The following is a 15,571-nucleotide window of genomic DNA, read 5'->3' on the forward strand; positions in this document are numbered from 1 at the left end:
GGCCGGCTGGCTGGCGGCGGCAGGATGGTGAAGCTGACGGCCGAGCTGATTGAGCAGGCGGCGCAGTACACCAACGCTGTGCGCGACCGCGAGCTCGACCTGCGCGGTGAGCGCCCGCGGCGCGGCATGGGGGGGCTGTGGGGGAGGGGAATGAGGGTCTGCCCCAGGAGGTATAAGTGGGGGGGCTGCAGTGACCCGTGCTGACCCCCCCCGCCCGTCTGCCTACCCGTAGGGTACAAGATCCCGGTGATCGAGAACCTGGGCGCAACTCTGGACCAGTTCGACGCCATCGACTTCTCGGACAACGAGATCCGCAAGCTGGACGGGTTCCCGCTGCTCAAGAGGCTGAAGACGCTGCTCATGAACAACAACCGCATCTGGTGGGCTGGGGCCGGGGCCCCGTGCGGGGGCAGGCCGCACCCTTGTCGCCTGGGTGCAGGCTCCGTCCGTGCTCGTTTTGCAGTGGCGTGGGGCAGAAAACGCCCTGCGGAAAGGCACCTGTCACGGGCTCGTCCCAGGGCGTTCATTGCCTCCCCGGGGGAGGGTGTGGTGGCAGAGCTGCGGACGGGCTCCTAGCGGGGCTCGCAGGTTGCGGCTGCCAGCTTCAGCCCGCGACTCTGGACCTCCAGCGTCTGGCCTTGAGTTATCCTTGTTTCGCGGGCAGGCAGCTGAAGCCGGAGGCTGGGATGTGCTTGAGCCTGCCTGCGCGGGGGCTCTCGCTCATGGTTATGCCGCGTACCAGCAACAGTAAATTGGAGACAGCCCGGGAGATGGGAGACGATGGGCAGGCAACACTGGTGCGCGGGAGCTGCTCTGTAGCAGGAGATAAAGATCATAACAGCCCAGATGCTCCCCGCAGCCTCTGATCCCCATGAATCTGGGGGGCGTCTGATGATTAAAATGCATCGCAGCAGATTGCAGTTTTTTTTCCATTACTCTTACTAAAATTGTATCGAGTATAAAATAAACTTTGGCTCTTCTTTTATTTAATATGTTTATTGTAGTCGGATTGGTGAAGGGCTCGAACAGGCCATACCCAACCTTCAGGAGCTCGTTCTGACTAACAATAACATTGCAGAGCTGGTAAGTTCTCCATTAAAAATAGTTTTGACCAAGCTTAAGTTACGTGTGTGTCGTTTGTTTGTTTTTCTTGTGCTCCCTGTTTCTCTCTCTCGATATATAGATATATAGCAACACATACGTTTATATGTATGTATATGCAAAGAGATATAGATATTACATAATCATTTGAAGATAAAATCATTGTGTTAGTCTTCATTTGTACATCAGGACAGCTGTTCTTACAAGGGTAATCATTCTGACATGCAGGAGATGTTCTTGAGATTTATTTTTTTCATATAAAAGTTACAAGATGATAGTATGTAAATAGATTGAATATCTCATTTAGCTAAGGATGTCCAGCACTGTTCCCAGGACTGGGGCATTAGTTAGCATTTGCCTTCTGATACTGCATAGTGTAACGGAAAATGTGCAGCTCAGTTAGAGAAAATATAAGGTTTTTTTTCTTTAATATTCTAGTTTGATTAGACTTGAATGAGCTAACTAGTAAAATGGGCATGGGATTTTAGTAAATGAGGATGAGGAGGTTTCACAAAAGTCATCTTAATGCTTTAGTGTTTTTGGTCTGTTCATTTCACAATCTTGTGAATTAAACAAACCCAGAACTATTTAATTTTAAACTTTGTTTTCTGTTCGTTTGCATACCAAAGTAGGATTTTTTTTCAATACTTTTTCCTAATCTCTACCTCTTGAATTTTGTACTCTTCGTCAATGAATAATAGTGTTAGTACGTTACCACTCAAGGCTATTTTTTTCTTGGCTACGTCTGTACAACTCCTCTGAAGTCAGTGCAGTTGCACTGGCATAAATTGGAGCATAACTTAGTCTTTAGTATGGAACTCAAAGCATATTGAAATGCTTGATGGCATGCTTAATACTTGCCTACTTAGTTCTCCATCAGCTATTTGTAGCTTAAACCTGAAACTTGCTTACTACTGTTTCTGTTACCTTGAATAAATATTATCTGTAAGATCTGTCTCTAGTGAAGATTTTGGTAGTATGATTATGTGAATGAGTGCAAAGTATTTGTCATCATTTTATAAAAATATTGACAGGATATTTCTTGTAGAAAGGTAACACATTTGAATATTTTTGAATGGACATGATTTGGAGGTGTGGGGGTGCATGTGTGTTTGGTTTGGGGTTTTTTGGGCCTAGCACCATACTAGGTATAATTTGTATTTGACCAGTGACTGGATGTCATTGACAGTACTGTAGACTTGAATCAGCTTCTTTTAGTTTTGGACTGCTATGAAATAACTCATTACATTCCCATTTTTCAGGGTGAGCTGGATCCACTGACAACTGTTAAATCACTGACTTACCTGAGGTATGAAATCTTAATTTGTTTGAATAGATTTTATTAATGTAAGCCCATGTTTTATATTTCCTTATGCTTAACTACAGCTTTAAATTGGTTAAAGATGCATAAATTTTGATGAGTGAGCTCTCAAATTGCCAAAAGGCTATCAAAGTAAATAGAAATGAGCTGTTACATTCACATTAAGTGCTGTGTTCTCTGTTACTTATTTTAGCTTCACAGAAGTAAAAATCTAGATTTTTTTTTCTTACAAAATATTTCAGTCTAAATATAAATCATGCTGTTCAGTAATCCTTAGAAGTTCATCATAATGCAGTGAAATACAATTGAAACAGCTTTTTGTGCATTTTAGAAATGTAGTAAGCAATTAGTTGGTCTTTATTTTCATTTTAGAAGGTGGTTGAGACGGTTATTATAACTTGCAGTAAAATTTATCAAGCTAGTAAACCAATCTCTGCTACTTTGGTGTTGTAGTTTTCATAGGGATCAAGAACAAGGTTTTGTTTCTGCACTTATTGGGTGGACTGTCTGTTTGTTAGTGTGCGAGGACTTTCTACAATATATACTTTAGACAGTATGTTCTCATATTCAGAATCTGTTCATAATATTTTCTTTGTAGCATATTGAGGAATCCTGTGACAAATAAGAAACATTACAGACTGTATATAATTCACAAGGTCCCGCAAGTCAGAGTGTTGGATTTCCAAAAAGTAAAGCTAAAAGTAAGTCTAGTATTTTCCTAGCTTCTTTGCTGTAAGGCTCTGAGGCAGATATTTGTTCCTGTTTTGTTGAACCTTCTGTGGACCAATCTCAGCTTTTTCCATAGTTGTAAGTTTCATTTGTATCGAACTAAGTACTGAATGACTGCATGCTTTGAACCAGTTTTTCTTTCACCAGTTCATTGATTTAAATAAATATCTGGTTTAATTATGTCTTGTAGCATTGCTTATGTACATGCTTTGCTCTTCTCTGCCATTCTTGGTGCCCTGAATAGACACGCAGGTCTTTGAAAGATGAAATAAGGAGTCCCTGTGAAGACAAATGGGTGGGAAGACAAATGGGTGTTAAGAACATTAGGCTGATATTCATCGAGTTTAAGCATTTTGACAGTAAGTTCAAATGCTTATTCTTAAATCTGGTCCAGATGCCAAGGTGCTCTGATGCAAACGGGACAAAGAAGCCTTCTTTTAAAGGAAGAAGCTGTGCAAAATATACCTAATGTTCCTGCTTAAATTAACTTTGTGTGTGTGTGTGTGGTATCACTGTAGGAGCGTCAGGAGGCAGAGAAAATGTTCAAGGGCAAACGGGGTGCACAACTTGCAAAGGATATTGCCAGGAGAACAAAAACGTAAGATAAAAGATAACCAATTTAAACTGGCATTCCCCTTCAGAAACACCACCTCAGTCAATGTGTGCAGGGCTCGGCAAAAAAGTAAATTGAAATGTTAGTCGTGGGCTGGATGTCCTAACATTTCTGGTAGTGCTTTGCCGGATATGGTAGTTCTGAGCATCCTCGCTTTGGATGGTGGTGAATACAGCTCAGAATATTTTAAAGAAGTGGTATCTGGCCAGGGTGCATGGGTTTGAGTAGCTGACTCTTTTAAACACTCTTGTTTTGCATTTTATTTTTAGTACTTCTAGTTATTTGCATAAAAATAACTTGATTCTCATTGGATAGTGATTATTAAAATGCATTGATTTGCAACTAAATACAGCCTTTAAACTTAGTACTATGTTTCTAACACAGAGGCTATGCTCTACATATGCACATCTATTTAAGCAGTTAGCTGAATATATATTTATTCCATTTCCGAATTTGTACATAAAAGTGAGATTGCTATTTTGTACTTTTCATTCATATCAAACTGAATGAAAATTAGCATTTGTGAATCAAGATTTTAAAACTTTCAGTTAAATAAGACTACTTTTAAATATACTGGATACATAAAGATTGTCTACTGGCTTATTAAATTAATATAGTGTTAGTTACCGTAGTTAAGCTGAGTCTTCTCTTATAGCATGAAGGTTTTAGAACCAGCAATTGATTAAACTGAACTAGTTGAATACAATAAAACAAAGGACACAGTCTCGCTGTACTTGCAAATAGGCTAATGCAGTATAAATCTGATTTAGCACTTAAGCCAACTTTGGGTGGATGTATATAGCTGAGCACTTCCACTAGTTACTGGTTTAAACTTGCCTTTTTTGGCAGCAAGTATTTGCTAGTTAGTATTTCTTTTTCCTTCATTTATCTTAAAAAGATTGCCCTTGCCTTGCTGTGCAGGTTGCTATAGGAATATGACATTTTAAGTAGTTTTTTTTTTTAATATCTGTTTTTATCCACCTTGCTTCTCATTCATGCAGTGGAACTGCTGTGTTCAGCAACATCCAAATCTGATATATCATTCATCATTTATCTGATCTGTAATAATCTCAATATAAAGCCTGCTTCTCTTCAGGAGCAGGTGGGAGGTGGGGAGACAGACTTGCTGGTGTTTCTGAAGGAGACAATTCTTCATTGTATCAGTTTGTTAACAAAGATAAGATACTACACTTGATTGAATAAAATGCTTCCAAAAGCATTTGCTTTTGGAAGCTAGAGAAGCAGATAATCTCCACAGGAGTGTGAATGACATGTCTTTATTTTTCTTTGAAGTTTCAATCCAGGTGCTGGTTTGCCAACTGACAAAAAGAAAGCTGGGCCGTCCCCAGGAGACGTTGAGGCAATTAAGGTAACTTTTTGGGAGACTCTGCATAGGGAGAACTGAACCAGGGAAACTGTCCTGGATTAAAAATGCTCCCTACCTGGTAACTTGTCACACTGCTATGTCTTAAGCAACAAAGCAAAATCATGCTCTGATCATCTTTCTTCTGGGCTCCTTACGGCACAAGCCTCAGTCAAATTTAATCTTTCTTCCCATATCTCTCTCTCTTGATCTTGGCGACACTTTATTCTGAGTTTAGGTTTGATCACAGAATTGATCAACATACTTCCCACTGCAGTCAATAACTTTGTGTTTATTTCAGTATTATTTGTACTTCTTTTTGATAACCAGGTGTTATCAGAAAGCAGTTAACATGTCAGTTGAGTGTGTTCATCGTGTTGTTGATCACTTCATCTTCTAGAATGCCATCGCCAATGCTACAACTCTGGCTGAAGTGGAGAGACTTAAGGGTTTGTTGCAGTCGGGTCAGATACCCGGGAGAGAGCGAAAAGCAGGTCATTATGCATCCTAAACTTTCTGTTTGTAACAGGCTGACCCAGTAATATCATGTCCCAGACAAGATGCATGATCTCCACTGGTGGGTTGGAAGTGTGAGTTAAAGGTGGTGGGGAAAAAAATTGGTGTCATAAATTTATGAATCTGTCCAAAATGCCTTGGTTAAATGTATATAACAAAGGGACGGATATTTAAAGGCGCATACCTCAAGAAAGCTCAGTTTTTTAAATGCTGTGAAAGGCTGTGGAAATCTTAAGGTCCAGGGTCATTTGACCCCAGTACTCTTTCCTGCCATGGCAGGGAGTTGGACTTGGTAGGGTTGGAAGGGACCTGAGCAGATCATCAACTATGAAACCTATGATTAGAAAATATTTTAGGTGTAACAATGAAGTGTTGTTCAAATTTTATTTGAAATTGGCCGCAATGTGTGATCAGACTAAAATCTTCAGACCCATTTTCCATAACCTGTTATAGGTTACTGACCATAAAGATGCAAAGTAATCCAGTCTTGTTTGTTTTTTTGGACAGCGTAGACTTGAGCGATGGATGCTGTGGTGGGCAGAGTTGAAAACTAGAGTAATTTGTAGAATAGTAACTTGAGGGTGAATAAGATGTCTTCAAATCATTGCTTTGGTGTCAGATGGGGGAGGGTGATATGAAGATTTGCATCTGTTAAGTCTTAACTCTAGTGGTAAATTTTGATCCTTTGCTCCCCCATACTTAGTGGTATCAATAAAGGGGTCTGTTACCCCCTATTTATTTCTTCCATAGAAGAAGATAAACTGATTGGAAAACAATATTATCACAGACAGTTAGGGAGAATATTTTTCCAATGTTATAATTATACTGGTGGTCAGTTATCCTGTGTCCCTTTCGTAGGCCCCTCAGAGGAGGTGGAAGAAGAGATGGAAGAGGATGCCATTCCTAACGGATCTTAAATTGCATCCTCGGGTGCTCCAAACCACGTCGAACGGATTGGTGTCTAGAGAAAGATGTTCATTTTACCATAGCAAGTTAATATCCGCTCTTCTTTCGGGGTCAGTCAGTGGTTTTTCCGTTGCTTCGGAAGCACAGTCGTGCGTGAAATTGCCATTGTAAATTTTGTACTGTACATTTGGAAGCCCAATAAATCGCCATTTGTTTTTTCCACGAGTGTACAATGATGGTAACGACGAAGTGTCTATAGGTCAAAACAGAGGAAGTGTCCTCTTCTCGCATGGTTTTCTCTTGCCTTTTCTGCTTGCCCTGTGACTTGTTTCCAGGTGGAGCAGAAGGCGTCAGGTGCTTTGAACTGTACCTAAAAATATAAATATGAATATGAATCTCATAATAAAATATTAAGAAATAGGACTCATAATAAATACGAGATTCATATTTGTATTTATTGCGAGATGCATATTTATATTTCTTAATTAATATTTATTATGAGATTCACATTCATAGTTATGAGATCCATATCCATGTGGATTAATGAGTCTTGTAATATAAATATGAATCTCATAATAAAGATGAATAAAGCAGCGAGCTCGGCGCTTTGGACCCGCGCTGCGCAGGCGCCGGGTGGATGCCCCCGGGCGCGGTGTGTGCAGCAGCGACAGCAGCCTGTCTCGGCTCGTGCGATTGGCCCGAGAGTCCCTCGCCTCTCTCCCGATTGGCCCCCGCCGCCATTGTGACCTGACGGTCGCTGACTCATGCCGTGTCCCCATTGGCTGCCTGCGGAAGAGCACCGTCTCCTGATTAGCGGGCCCAGCCCAACAGCCTTGCCGACGTGTCCCCGCGGCCGAGGAAGCAGGCTGCGATTGGCTGGGCGGGGCGGGCGGGTCCCGGATGTGAGGGGTCATCCGGATAGGGGAGCGGGTCGGAGCGGCAGCGGGGATGGAGCTGGGCGGAGGCGCGCCGGGGCCCGGACAGCCGGCGGTGGAGGACGGCGGCCTGCACCTCCTCCCGCGGGCGGGTGAGGGCGGCCGCTCTCCTGGGGGAGCGGGCTGGGCCATTTTTCCAACGGAGGGGGGGCTGTATCATGTCTCCCCTGAGAGGTAGTGGGGGAGGTTGGGCTGTACGATTTTTTCCACTGGGGGGGTTGGGCTGTGCTATTTCTCCCCCTGTGGTTAGTGGGGGTGGGTGGGCTGTGCCATGTCTCCCTTGAGCTGTAGGGGGTAGGGGGGGGCTGTGTCATGTCTTCCCTGAGGGGAGGGGGGTTGGGCTGTGCCATATCTCCCCCGGGGGGGGGTGCCATGCTGGGGGTGGAGACAGTGTCACGACCCCCGGTGGCCTCAGCACTGCCTCCTCTTGCGGGGCTGCCCCTAGCAGTGAGGCTGGGGAGATGCTCCCTCAGACCGTGCCGTGACTGCTGCCGCACTCTCCCCTCAGTGGGTGCGCTGCTGTCGGCCTACGGCTGGTACCTGCTGCTCGCCTGCATCGCCATCTACCTCCTCGTGCAGAAGGTGGCCGAGAGCACCCGAGCCCGGAGCCGGCCGGACCCACCAGGGGCGGCTGCAGGTGTGTGTCCTCCTCCACGTCTGTGGTGGCCCCCAGGCTAGCGGGAGGCGGAGCTGGGGGCACTTGCAGGACCAACTCGGCATGAACTTCCCCGCGGCCCAGGCTGCCCTCGGTCTCTGCAGCCAGTGCCTGGCCGCAGTTGTTGGCAGAGCATTGCTGCGGCCTCGTTAGGCAGCTGTGTGATGATGAGGTTCCCGCTCTAAAGGTCTGGCAGATGAATTGGGCCCCCTCGCCCAGGGGAGCCCCCGCAGCTGCCAGTAGGTGCTTTGTTGGTGAGGAGGGAAGCGGGAGGAGACTCCGCACAGGGGTGGCCTGTGGCGCCACGAGCAGCCTCTGTGTGCGGCAGGCTGGGGAGAGCACGGGACACCCAGTGCAGAAAGGGCAGGAAACAAGAGCAGTAGATCAGGTGGGGAGCAGAAAGCAGAGCACCAGATCGTGCAGGGTAGAGGATCGGAGTGGTGCTTGCCAGGTGCGGGGCTGATTGGCAGCATGCCTGCCAAAGAGCTTAGCCCTGCTGGCTTAGGAGAAGAGAAGCATTTGGAGAAGGGAAGACCTCTGCCACAGATGGGCAGCAGCCATCAGGGAGAAATGCAGGAAGTTTGCCAGGATGAGGCAGGGTTGTGGAGCGAGGGCATCCCTGCTTCTCTTCAGAGCAGCCTGTTCTTCTTGGGTGCTGGAGGACTCGGATGCTTTGGGAGCCATCGCCACGAATCTGGGCACTGTACAGAACTACCGAGAAAGTGTTTTTTGTGCTGTATGGGAGAGGAGGTTTATATGCCTGGCACACCTTTCTAATCAATCTTCCCTAGCCATTTCCTCCTTCATACAATCTCTTGGCACTTTCCATTTAATGAGATCTCTGTGAAAGAACATTTGGGTGCAACTGAAATAGTGTGCACTGCAGGCAGTGCCCAGGTGTTATTTCCTAAATTGCAGCCCTAGAAGGTAAATGCTGCAGAGTCGTGTCCTGGCCTCATTTGGATTCATGCTGCCGTTAAAGCATGGGATGCAGTTATGGCATTGTCTAATGAAGAATTGCCTGGCATCAATTCATCTGGCACATTGGGGGCCTCGCAAATTATCTCTTCTGTTCCTGTTGTGCTGGCTTTCTATCATGGTCATAACTAGATGTTGCTGCGCAGTAAAGCAGCCTATAAACATCCTACTGTAAACTTTTATACCACATCAAGCCACAGGAAAAAAAATATATGAAAAAGTAAATCAGGCAAGGATTTCTTCAGGTGATATCTCTTACTGGAGCAACTTTATTGCTGGGAGAAAGTAGACAAGCTATTGAATGCAAAGTGTTCTTCATCAGGTGCTGTCCAAGAATGTGTCTGACTTTATCCCAGTAACACACTTGGCCCTGTTAAAGGTACCACCCTAAGAAACCCTTGCCTCTCACATACTCTGGGCCATCATGGCAACATCTCTTATGCTGTTATGAAAAATTAGGCATCTTTTATGCAACTTCAGCTGATGCTTTATCAACTCATTTGTACGTTCATGATGATTTGTATATTATTATGTAAACAATGACTATAAAAAGTGAATGTGGGAAAGTTCAAGAGTTAAAAACAAAGATGAGTAAAATAATTGACTTGTCATATTTTCTTGTGACTTGGGAAAAGACAGTGGTGAAGAGATGTGGGTGGTCCAGATGGCTTTCTGGGGCTGTTTGCTTTCCTTTGGAGTGGTGTTTAGTATTTTTGCTGATAGAGCACAGGATAAGGAGGCAGGCAGGGGCAGGTGGCAGTGCTGGTGGGGAGGGGGCCTGTGTGGAGGGCTATGGTGAATTTTGGGGTGGCTGTAGCCCACCCCATAACCCCACCCCTCCCAGCGCCACTGCTGCCCATCCCAAGTGCAGCCTGCCCGCCCCCCCGCTAGGAAGAGGCTGGCACAACCCCTGGCCCTGAGCACACAGCGGCAGCCTGCCCTTGCCCCGTGCACAAATCCAGGGGACATGTGCCCTCCATGCCTCCCCTGGGGGTGCACGCAGTGGTGGGATGAGCAGCCCATGGCTCCACCCTCCATTCCACCCCAGCTGGGCAGCGCCAGCGCCTGCCCCTGCCCCAGCCCCATTCTCTCCTTCGCTGTGGGGGCCTGGATCTGCCCCCCCCCCAGCACTCTCCTCCCCCCCAACAGACTTACCAGCCAGATACTGCTCTCCAAGCTGCTGGGCTGCATATCAGCTATAGGATAGGTATTGGCTGATATGGCAGGTTAATAATCGGCCATTGGTATTGGCCAAAAAAATCTTTATTGGTGCACCTCAACTGAATACAATTGCTTTACCCACTTTTTCTGTGGCTGTTTAGAGCCTGATGTGGTGGTGAGGCGGCAGGAAGCCCTGGCAGCAGCTCGTCTAAAGATGCAAGAAGAATTGAATGCACAAGCAGAAAAATACAAAGAAAAACAAAGAGAGGTAACCGAAGGGATAGAAGGGTGTCTGTGATGTAGTTTTAGAGTTGAGTATTCTCTTGCACATCTGTCCAGATCAATGGGCAGTAGGGGGTGCTCCTGCCTTTCTTTCTGCTTGGATTAAAGGGCTTGAACTCTTTATTCTATTTTCTGAAATGACTGACATGGGCACGCTTGTTTATCTGAAATGATACAGAAAACTCTAGGGCTTGATTCTTCAAAATGTCAAGCCTGTAGGCAATTTGTGCAGTTGCACTGGCTGAGTCTTTGTGTATGCAGATGGATCTTTGGGACTGGTTATATTACAATTCAAATTAGCATTGCTAGTGCACATATATTTTCTTAATGGCAAGCTTGACTTATTTGTAGATTTAATGCAGCACAGCATCGTTAGGCCCTAAAAGCTTTGGAGTACAGTTTGAGATAATAAGGAATACAGCATCGTTCAGCGCCTCCTCTCTAGGTAACAGCATAGGAATGCTTACTGTAATCAGGGTAGCAGTAAAAAGCTTTATAAGCCCTAGTTCATCTTATTTTCTTTTTGCAGTCAGTTCCATCAAGTTTCATTTCCATGCATGGCAGGCTTGAGTACAGGTGGCAATATATTTCTCTTTTTGTGTAACCATCAAGCCTTGTTTGAAGTTCTTGTTGCTGCAGCAACATTTCAAGAAATGTTGAGAATTAAAGCCTAATGGAGAAAGTAAATAGCCATCTTGGAAGAAATCTCATCCCAGTGCAGTTAGACTGAGGAAGCTTTGCTTTCTTTGACTCTGGGCAAACTAGTATACTTCTCCTCATTTTCATTGAACTAAGGCAGTCTGTTATTTATTAACATATACCTTATATTGGATAAATTGATCTGGGCAGAGGTTCTGGCCATGTTTTGATATGCTGGTAATGGTGTCTCTTCCATGGAGTGGCCTGGCTTTGACACTAATTTGAAAAATACATCTTTTTTCCTGCCAGAAACTGCTTTAATGTGTTAAATTACTTCATATTCATGCTTTATAAAGAACTTTTACAGAATACAAAATTTGAAAACAAGTGCCATTAATACAGAACAATGGAGAAAAGAGTTATAGCCAGGACTTGAATGTGTATTATTTCCAGTCCCTGTATGATGAGATGAGGAAGACCTTTTTTAAATTGCTGTTGAGATAAGGCAAGTGAAAGTAGGGATTGTCTCTTTGTTTCAGCGTTTAGCTTGTGATAGATTTTCTTTGCTAAAAAGGCAATAATGCAGTCCTTGGCTTTTGAGGTGGGGGAGAGGGAGGCTGTTTCCTCTACAACAGTTCAGGTGTTAACTCAGGCAGTCATAAAATCTTACAAACTGGGTTTTTCTCAGCTTGAAGAAGAGAAGAGAAGGCAGAAGATAGCAATGTGGGAAAGCATGCAGGAAGGAAAAAGCTATAAAGGAAATCTGAAGCTGAACCAGGTAAGGAAAGGAAATCTGAAGCTAAACTCTACTTTCCTATGATTCTAACTGTAACTTTATATTACACTTTCATAATCCTGCAGTAAATGCCTATAAATGACTAGCTGAAACCTGTGTTGATCAGTTCTGAATAACTTTAGTTTATGCTAACAGCAAGAAACAGCATCCAGCCCTTCCACCTCATCAGCAGTCCCAAAGCCAAAGCCAGACAAAAAGCCTCTGCGTGGAGGTGGTAAGTATGAACCTTAAGTATCTTTCAAATGCCTTTCTCTTGAAAAATTAAGCATTTTTTTCAGTTTTCTGGATGGCCTTTTTATACAGACATGATTCCTTTCTGTTTAGTCAGAGAAAGGACAACTTTGATCCTTGATGTAACGCATACCTTATGATGCAACTTTTCATGGTTGAGGGTTTCAGTCTGTACAGTGTTAGCATCTGGGGCCACATACCTTTCCATAAAGGTTTGTGCAGTAATCTCTGGAGTTTTCATAAATTTTGGCAGTGGGGAAGCCTGACAATGGTTCAATTCCTTGAGGAAACATTTTTGCTGTGACTCATTGAGAGTCTGTAGCTTTTGGTGTCAGAAAATACTTAGTCTTGCTATTTTTTTTCCCCAGTTGGAGTAAGTGGTGCATACCTAGCACTAGTTCAATACTTTCTTCCTGCATTGTATTGTATATGATGCACACAAGCAATTAAAACAATATATCAAGCTAAGATTGCACCTGGGTTCTCAAATACCATGTGGTGAGTTATGGAATTCCTGTTGTAGACAAAGACTCTGCAAACAGTCCTTTATCTGCCTTCTACAGAAACAGCATTGGCTCTACTGATAAAGCTGACTTGGGGCCAATAAGCTAATCACTGTTGTCGTAAGGAAAAAATAATATCTAGACAATTACTATTTTTCCCCATGGACCTATCAGATAGAAGGATCCCACTGAATACGATTGTAGCAGGGAGTAAGTTCAAAAAGCTGCACAAAGAAATGTTGTCAAGTTTGAATACATTTTAGCCAATAGCCTGATTTACTATAGAGTAGAAAATGCTGCACAAATGTGTTTTCTGCTGATGCTGGCATGTGTGTAAGTTTAACTTCAGCATAGTCTCGTAGTCTAATTCTATGAAGTGCTCAATATTAAAGACTTCCTGAATAAAATGTGAGGGAGAACAGGAAAGAGCAGGCCACAGCCGTGTGGAGTACTTTCCTAAAGAAGCTGGCCCACTTGTTCAGTTTTCCCTTGTCTGCACCTGTCCTAGGCTCATGCTAGGCAAAGTAAGTAACAGATTATGGCATTAGATGTCTGCATTCTGCTCGCAAGGTAGATGATGGTGGATTGAAGACATGTGTAGACCATTCTAGTTGCTGACTAAATTTCTGGGATTTCCATAATGCTGGGGAAAGTAGCAGAGGTTTCAGTGGACTGACTTTGAAAATAGCTTGCTTGGCAGTTCAGAGAGTTGTAATCTATCTCTCTGACATCTTGTATACGCTATGGAGGGAGACCAGGGAAAATTGCCAGGCTTTTTTTTCCCGAAATGTACACTTATAAAATGAAGCATTAATTTGAGCATTCTTGCATTTAGAGAGGTAATTTGTATCTGCCTCTGACTTGTTATAATATTGGAATAATGAATATTGAACAAATATCCGTAGCCTAATGCAGGTGGGGCTAAGGGGATATGCATTTTCTAATACCGCTCTGTACTGATTAAAACAAAGAAAATCCCATGATGGGTTGCTACAAAGTTTAGTCTGAATATCTAGCTTCTTTGAACTCCCAGACCAAAAGGAACACTTTGTACTCTCCCATGACCAGTGAGTAGTATGTTAGCTCTAACGCTGTTATTCACAGTGATATAACTATGCAAAGTGCATATTTTGCTCCTGCATTTTTGAACCCTTGAGGGTCTGTCACTTAATTTGCCTTCTTTCAGCATGGCCCAGACTTGTGAAATGTAAATTTTTAAAATGTTCCGTTGCTGACAACATGGGCCATGCTGCGAAGGAACACCTTCAAGACTGGATGATTTGTATAACTCTGAATGGTTCGCATTTATACTCGCAGTTCTCTGACTTCTGCTTCCCTCTTGAAATAGTTGCCCTCTGATCATGTGCTAATGACTCATTTTATTGGGGGTGAATATTTTATGTGCCTGATGCACTTTTCATCTGTAATTCCAGGTTATAATCCTTTGTCTGGAGAAGGTGGTGGAACCTGCTCTTGGAGACCGGGACGCAGAGGCCCATCTGCAGGTGGATGAGGCTAATCTTGCTAGTGTCTAATGACACTAGCAGGCTTAATCTGACCCATTGTTTACCTGCCTACCGCTTGCATGTCACAGTGACTCTCTTGGGACTTGGTTTAGTGCAGATACTGATTTACAAACAAATCCATGACGCACAGATTTTAATGCAAGAACTAAATGCAGTGAGTGACCAAACGGGGGATGTTCCTCAGAACATGGGAAATTTCTGATCTTTTTTGAAGAGGATAAAGATCATGTAAGAAAGAGTGACAGCCGACGGTTTTCTTCACCTAAAGAAGCAGCGTGGCGTATGACTGATGGCCCTGGCTCTGCCAGGTGATCTCAGTTCTAAGCCTGGTATTTCAAAATACTTCTTGAGTGACCTGTGGCAAGTAACTTTAACCATATGTGCCTCGGTTTACTCATCTGTAAAATGGGCACAATTATTGTCCTCTCACTGATGTTAGGAAGTTTCTGATCTTTGGCAGAAAGGTGTTAGAGGAAGGCATAGTGTTGTTATTGATGTAGGTAAATACTATTTTTTTTAAAGTCTTGGTATGTACCTAAAGCTTGAAGTTGGGGGTTCTAAAACTTCTGGGTAAGAATCAATAACCTGTCCATCTGGGGAAATTAAAGGCATGTGTTAAAGACCCTTGTGAAAAAATGTCATTCTCAAGGCCACTTCTTCAAAAAGTCTCATCAGATGTTCTTGTTGGCTGCTTACTGCTTTATCTGTCCGTGGTTGACTGTAAACGTGACAACAAAGGCTCAGGCATCTTGGGTTGGCACAAAGACCAGTTATTGTAGATGAGTCTCTGTGACAAGCTGCATTGAATGATGTTTTCCTTATAAATGGTAAACAAACCAGTGAGGATTACTGATGGTAGACAGTAGACAGGGGTTTCTTGCTATATCTTTTCTATTTCAACAGCTTTGTAAAACAAACCAGTGTAAATATTAAACACCACTGCAAACAAATCACAGATCTATGACTTACTAGCATGGTTTTTACAGCGTCTCTCTTTATATAGTAAGTAGGCATTTGTTGTAGCGCGATCAGTGTTTCTAAGCAAAATACATCCCATATAAAGTGCGATTCAATTTTCATTTGATGCTAATTGCATGTGAAGGGTTGTCTTGTATTTGGGTAGCATCTCTCAGCGGGCTTCTTAACTTTTAACACGTACTGAGAATTCTTCTCTGGCAAGACTTTAGGTTTCAGAAGAACTGCATTTAGGCTTGACACCAGGCTGGGAATACATCGATTTTAAAAAGCAGAAGCTTCAGAAAATGAGAGTAAAGCAAATTGTTAGCAATCTGGAAAGCAATTGTGGCTAAGTCAGC

At 43.7% G+C, this 15,571-nt stretch overlaps 2 protein-coding genes across 2 annotated transcripts; both read left to right on the forward strand.

Annotated features, from left to right (window-relative positions):
• The first annotated feature begins 6 nt into the window (after positions 1 to 6).
• Positions 7 to 6,769, forward strand: SNRPA1 (small nuclear ribonucleoprotein polypeptide A'). Its single transcript, XM_019503994.1, has 9 exons — positions 7 to 106; positions 233 to 380; positions 1,005 to 1,083; positions 2,364 to 2,410; positions 3,021 to 3,123; positions 3,670 to 3,749; positions 5,058 to 5,133; positions 5,528 to 5,621; positions 6,502 to 6,769. Exons 1-9 carry the CDS (start codon positions 25 to 27, stop codon positions 6,558 to 6,560), a joined length of 768 nt encoding a protein of 255 aa, XP_019359539.1. The 5' UTR covers positions 7 to 24; the 3' UTR covers positions 6,561 to 6,769.
• A 686-nt stretch (positions 6,770 to 7,455) lies between these two features.
• On the forward strand, positions 7,456 to 15,212 carry SELENOS (selenoprotein S). Its single transcript, XM_019503995.1, has 6 exons — positions 7,456 to 7,576; positions 7,993 to 8,121; positions 10,440 to 10,546; positions 11,888 to 11,977; positions 12,131 to 12,209; positions 14,163 to 15,212. The coding sequence occupies exons 1-6, from the start codon at positions 7,498 to 7,500 to the stop codon at positions 14,240 to 14,242; spliced, it is 564 nt and encodes a 187-aa protein (XP_019359540.1). The 5' UTR covers positions 7,456 to 7,497; the 3' UTR covers positions 14,243 to 15,212.
• The last annotated feature ends 359 nt before the right edge of the window (positions 15,213 to 15,571 follow it).

Source organism: Gavialis gangeticus, unplaced genomic scaffold (genome assembly GCF_001723915.1).
Source record: "Gavialis gangeticus isolate Ggan-Ray unplaced genomic scaffold, GavGan_comp1, whole genome shotgun sequence".
In the NCBI taxonomy this organism is placed as follows: Eukaryota; Metazoa; Chordata; order Crocodylia; family Gavialidae; genus Gavialis; species Gavialis gangeticus.

Excerpts from the sequence above, each read along its gene's own strand:
- SNRPA1 (XM_019503994.1), top strand. The coding sequence starts at position 25 with ATGGTGAAGCTGACGGCCGAGCTGATTGAGCAGGCGGCGCAGTACACC. Across the intron at positions 1,084-2,363 it reads ACAATAACATTGCAGAGCTG|GGTGAGCTGGATCCACTGAC; the intron begins GTAAGTTCTCCA and ends CCCATTTTTCAG. Across the intron at positions 5,622-6,501 it reads CGGGAGAGAGCGAAAAGCAG|GCCCCTCAGAGGAGGTGGAA; the intron begins GTCATTATGCAT and ends TCCCTTTCGTAG.
- SELENOS (XM_019503995.1), top strand. The coding sequence starts at position 7,498 with ATGGAGCTGGGCGGAGGCGCGCCGGGGCCCGGACAGCCGGCGGTGGAG. Across the intron at positions 8,122-10,439 it reads CCCACCAGGGGCGGCTGCAG|AGCCTGATGTGGTGGTGAGG; the intron begins GTGTGTGTCCTC and ends GTGGCTGTTTAG. Across the intron at positions 11,978-12,130 it reads GAAATCTGAAGCTGAACCAG|CAAGAAACAGCATCCAGCCC; the intron begins GTAAGGAAAGGA and ends TTATGCTAACAG.